At 39.9% G+C, this 6115-nt stretch overlaps 1 protein-coding gene across 1 annotated transcript; it reads left to right on the top strand.

Moving 5' to 3' along the window:
* Positions 1–4604: 4604 nt before the first annotated feature.
* Positions 4605–5030, top strand: LOC143029119 (uncharacterized). The gene has a single exon (XM_076191558.1). The coding sequence runs from the start codon at positions 4605–4607 to the stop codon at positions 5028–5030; it is 426 nt and encodes a 141-aa protein (XP_076047673.1).
* The last annotated feature ends 1085 nt before the right edge of the window (positions 5031–6115 follow it).

Genomic DNA, 6115 nt, shown 5'->3' with positions numbered 1-6115 from the left:
CCGCCTATTCCTCCTCATGTCGTCACAACATCATCCATATACAACCATTCTCCACTCACCTCTGTCTTCCGTCCTCTCCCTTCCTTCCTCAACAGACATTCCCCTCTTCCCCAAAGCCCCCTTCACCCCATCCATCCACCTCATCCTAGGACGTCCCCTCATGTTCACTCCCTCCACATCTGCCTTCCATACCTCTTTTACTAGTCTTTCGTCACTCATTCTTTCCATGTGTCCAAACCATCCTAATATTCTTTCATCAACCCTCTCTCCCAAATCCTTTTGGTCACCTGTTCTCCTCCTCACCTCCTCATTTCTCACTCTATCTAGCCTAGTAACCCCCACCATACTTCTCAGACACCTCATCTCAAACACATTCAAACTCCTTCTCTCTTCTTCTCTTATGTTCCACGTTTCTGCCCCATACAGTGCTGTTGGCACAATCACTCCTTCATACAGTCTCCTCTTCGCATCCATTCCCAAATGTCTATTTCTCATTACACTCTTTAAACCACCAAGGCATTTACTCGCTTCTCTCAATCTACATTCTACCTCCACCTTCACTCCACCTTTTCCTGCTACACTTGCACCCAAGTATCTAAAACTATCCACTTCCTCCAGTCGCTCTCCCTTAATGTTCACTTCCAGTCTACTGCCACTTTCACCCCTTGTACATCTCATCACCTTACTTTTACCCACATTTATCTTTAGCTTTCTTCTATCACATACTCTCCCAAACTCTGCCACCAGCTTCCTCAATCCCTCCTCTGACCCTGCCACAAGCGCAGTGTCGTCCGCAAACAACAGCTGGCTCACCTCCCACTTTTCTCCATTTTCTTTAACCATCTCCAATCCCTGACTCACTACCCTAGCATTCACCTCTCGCACCACCCATCCATGTATAAGTTGAACAGCCAGGGCGACATAACGCATCCTTGACGAAGTCCCACCTTTACTTCAACCCACTCACTCTCTCCATTTCCAATCCTAACACATGCTCTACTACTCACATAAAAACTCTTGACAGCTCCCAAAAGCTTTCCTCCTATCCCATAAATCTGCATAACCTCCCACAGTGCCTTTCTGTCTACGCTATCATAAGCCTTTTCCAGATCCATAAAAGCCCAAAAAATATCCTTCCCCTTTCCTATAGCTTTCTCACATATCTGTCTTACCACAAAGATCTGATCTACACAACCTCTACCCGTCCTAAATCCACACTGTTCCTCACCAATTACTCCTTCTGTTCCTCTCCTAATCCTCTCAATTAAGATTCTCCCATAAGCCTTCCCTACTACACTCAACAGGCTAATCCCTCTGAAATTACTACATTCACACTTGTCCCCTTTTCCCTTGTAAAGAGGAACTATACAGGCACTACTCCAGTCCTCCGGTACTTTACCCTCTCTCCAGCAAACATTAAATAATCTCACCACCCAGTCCACCATCACTGAACCTCCCTTTTTCAGACATTCTGCATGACATCCATCCAGACCAGGTGCCTTACCTGCTTTCATCATCTTTACAACTGCCTTCACCTCATCCTTCCTTATTTCTCCTCCGTTCTCCTCACTCATCACTCTCATTTTCTTCGTATTTCCCACTGCAGCTATCTTTCCTTCCCTATCCTCCTTCACATTTAGCAACTCCCTAAAATATTCTGCCCATCTTCCCCTCACTGCCATCTCTTCCATTATCAACTCTCCATCTGTACCTTTTACCTTTTCTTCCCTACTTGATTCGCCTCCTCTTCCTCTCTTAATTTCTTTCCAAAAATCTTTTTATTACTTTCAAAATTTTCTGTCATACTCCTACCCCATTTCACATCTGTAGAAGAGAAGAAGCGAGCATTCACAGATTGGTTACAAAAGAGGACAGGGGAGTCATATGAGAGGTACAAAGAAAAGAAAAGAGAAGTAAAGCAAAAGGTAAAGGAGGCAAAGAGGAGAGCAGATATATATATATATATATATATATCTGTATACATAAATATATATACATACATACATACATACATATATATACGAGTATATATATGTATATATATATATATATATATATATATACATATACATCTGTATACATATATTTATATATATACATACATATATATATATATATATATTTATATATATATATACATGTTGAGTGTAGTAGGGAAGGCTTATGGGAGGATCTTAATTGAAAAGATTAGGAGAGGAACAGAGGGAATAATTGGTGAGGAACAGTGTGGATTTAGGACGGGTAGAGGTTGTGTAGATCAGATCTTTGTGGTAAGACAGATATGTGAGAAAGCTATAGGAAAGGGGAAGGATGTTTTTTGGGCTTTCATGGATCTGGAAAAGGCTTATGATAGGGTAGACAGAAAGGCACTGTGGGAGGTTATGCAGATTTATGGGACAGGAGGAAAGCTTTTGGGAGCTGTCAAGAGTTTTTATGAGAGTAGTAGAGCATGTGTTAGGATTAGAAATGGAGAGAGTGAGTGGTTTGAAGTAAAGGTGGGACTTCGTCAAGGATGCGTTATGTCGCCCTGGCTGTTCAACTTATACATGGATGGGGTGGTGCGAGAGGTGAATGCTAGGTTAGTGAGTCAGGGATTGGAGATGGTTAAAGAAAATGGAGAAAAGTGGGAGGTGAGCCAGCTGTTGTTTGCGGACGACACTGCGCTTGTGGCAGGGTCAGAGGAGGGATTGAGGAAGCTGGTGGCAGAGTTTGGGAGAGTATGTGATAGAAGAAAGCTAAAGATAAATGTGGGTAAAAGTAAGGTGATGAGATGTACAAGGGGTGAAAGTGGCAGTAGACTGGAAGTGAACATTAAGGGAGAGCGACTGGAGGAAGTGGATAGTTTTAGATACTTGGGTGCAAGTGTAGCAGGAAAAGGTGGAGTGAAGGTGGAGGTAGAATGTAGATTGAGAGAAGCGAGTAAATGCCTTGGTGGTTTAAAGAGTGTAATGAGGAATAGACATTTGGGAATGGATGCGAAGAGGAGACTGTATGAAGGAGTGATTGTGCCAACAGCACTGTATGGGGCAGAAACGTGGAACATAAGAGAAGAAGAGAGAAGGAGTTTGAATGTGTTTGAGATGAGGTGTCTGAGAAGTATGGTGGGGGTTACTAGGCTAGATAGAGTGAGAAATGAGGAGGTGAGGAGGAGAACAGGGGTGAAAAAGGATTTGGGAGAGAGGGTTGATGAAAGAATATTAGGATGGTTTGGACACATGGAAAGAATGAGTGAAGAAAGACTAGTAAAAGAGGTATGGAAGGCAGATGTGGAGGGAGTGAACATGAGGGGACGTCCTAGGATGAGGTGGATGGATGGGGTGAAGGGGGCTTTGGGGAAGAGGGGAATGTCTGTTGAGGAAGGAAGGGAGAGGACGGAAGACAGAGGTGAGTGGAGAATGGTTGTATATGGATGATGTTGTGACTGCATGAGGAGGAATGGGCGGGGAAGTGGGGGGTGGGGTAGTATGTGTGAGTAAATTTTGACGCAGCCCGAAGGGATTTCTCCCCGTCCTCACCTTATATGCAAAGGGGGACGGAGAGGGGGGGTCGCCGATTAAATGAAGCGGCCTCGCTGTGGATGTACTGTGTCTTGCGACACTGCTTCTGACCCAGGGCGCAGGGATGACCCGTCATCCAGGAGGTGCTCAGATGAGAGGAAGGGTGGGAGGGGTGTGGAGTGTATTTAGGGATGAAATGGGTGGGAGTGTTTTTATGCCTTTCCCTTTTTGGCTACCTCCCTTGGAAGGGGGAAAAAGCCTTGGTATATGTATGTATGTATGTATGTATGTATGTATGTATGTATATATATGTGTATATGTGTATATATGTATATGTATATATATATATGTATATATATATGTATATATATATATATGTATTTATATATATATCTACATATGTACATATATATACATATATATATATATATATATATTTATATATATATACATATGTACATATATATATATATATATATATATAAATATATATATATGTGTGTGTGTGTGTGTGTGTGTGTGTGTGTGTGTGTGTGTGTGTGTGTATGTATGTGTGTGTGTGTGTGTGTGTGTGTGTGTGTGTGTGTGTGTGTGTGTGTGTGTGTATGTATGTATGTATATGTATATATATGAGTGGAAGGGTGGTGAGTTAAACACAGAGAACAGTTGGAGTTTGTACTTTGAGAATGTCCTGGTAAGGACGAAACGTCAGTGAATAAAACTCCAACTGTTCTCTGTGTTTAACTCACCGCCCTTCCACTTATTTGTCTTCCATACTTCAACATATATATATATATATATACATATATATATATATATATATATATTATATATATATATACATTCATACATAAATATATACACATGCATATATACGTGTATATATATATATATATATATATATATGCGTATATATATATGTATATGTATATAAATATGTATATACATATACTGTGTATATAATATATATATATATATATATATATATATATATATATATGTATATATATAAATACTAGACAACCCGAGTATGCTAACCAAGTTTGGAGTCCTCACTTGGTAAAAGATATTGAGATGGTGGAGAATGTGCAGCGAAGGGCTACAAGGATGGTGCCAGAACTTAAAGGACTGAGCTATGAAGAAAGACTAAGGAGGTTGAACCTACCAACACTGGCATATAGAAGAGCACGGGGAGACATGATAGAAACCTACAAGATACTGACAGGAAAATATGATGGAGACTGCACTCAAGGCATATTGAAGCTTAGGGAAGAGAACATAAGCAGGGGAAACTCACTGAAATTATTCAAGACAAGGTCACGGCTGGATGTAAGAAAATATGCTTTCCCGTGTAGGGTTGTCAATAATTGGAACCAGCTGCCTGAATGGTTGATTGCAGCAAAATCAGTCAACCAATATGAGGGTAGACTTGACAAATTCTGGCAAAACCAAGAACTAAAATACGATTATAAAGCAAAGATCCACCACAAGCTACCACAAAGTGTAAATGTGGATCTGGAGTCACAGGCGTAAGCCTCTTCCAGGAAGTCTTCTATGTGTCTATGTGTAACCCGTTGGGTCAAATAAAAATTTAAATGATACGTTGTTAGTAAAATGGTCAATGAAATTTTTATTAAGACAATGCTCTTATATTTACAACATTCTTTGTACAATTTGAATTATTTAAAACCACTTTAATATTTTACCTTTGCTTAACTCTACTCAGCGCAACATATAATTGTCCATGCTGTACCATAATGTATCTTTCTGTCTACCAAAATATGCATTCATTCTGCTCTGGAAGTGTATCTTCAACCCATTGTTAACATGTCATATCACGATCTTTTTAAAGCAGGTTATTATTAGCTTAAAACTTACCAGTTTTGTGCGGTCCTCGTGCTCTCTCGAAGGAAAGTAAACTGGATACAGGCGTTCTCAAGAAATTAAATAAAGAGATCCTCCTTAATTATGCTTATGCTATGTCACGTCTCGTCATCCCATTCCCAATCCCACTCCCACTCATTATCATTATCATTCAGGGAGTCCCATGGGACTTGAGCGAGTAGCAACGTTTATGAATATAAACTTTATGATAGATATACTATGTCACTATTACCGTATACTATAAATCACAGAAAATAAGTTTCTATATCAAATTGAATATAATTTAGAGCTCTCACCTCTATTCATTAGACGAAGGCAGTGACTCGATTAGTTATAAGAAGTGAAATGCAGAAGATTGTGACGTCATGTCGTCGTTGCTTGGAACTTTACGCATCATATGATTCATACGTTTCGTAATATTTTAATAAGCTCATTATGCCTAATAGATGCTAATTCAGGAGTTGACTATACTTTTAAATACTGAATATGAAAATTTTATAAGTATATATAAATAGATATATGTATGTTGGGTAAAAAAAATCTAAACGATACGTTGATATAAGAAGTGAAATGCAGAAGATTGTGACGTCATGTCGTCGTTGCTTGGAACAGCATCATATGATGTCGTGACGTCATGTCTCTTCATCTGATTGGCTGGTCCTCAGTAGTGACGTAATATCTCTTCTTCTGATCTCTTCTTCTGTTTGGCTGGTCCTCAGTCGTGACGTCATATC

This window comes from Oratosquilla oratoria, chromosome 1, assembly GCF_046742065.1.
Source record: "Oratosquilla oratoria isolate Oo_2021 chromosome 1, ASM4674206v1, whole genome shotgun sequence".
Lineage (NCBI taxonomy): Eukaryota > Metazoa > Arthropoda > Malacostraca > Stomatopoda > Squillidae > Oratosquilla > Oratosquilla oratoria.
Note: the sequence above shows the minus strand (reverse complement) of the source record. Positions and strands in the feature narration are given on the sequence as shown.

Excerpts from the sequence above, each read along its gene's own strand:
- LOC143029119 (XM_076191558.1), top strand. The coding sequence starts at position 4,605 with ATGGTGCCAGAACTTAAAGGACTGAGCTATGAAGAAAGACTAAGGAGG.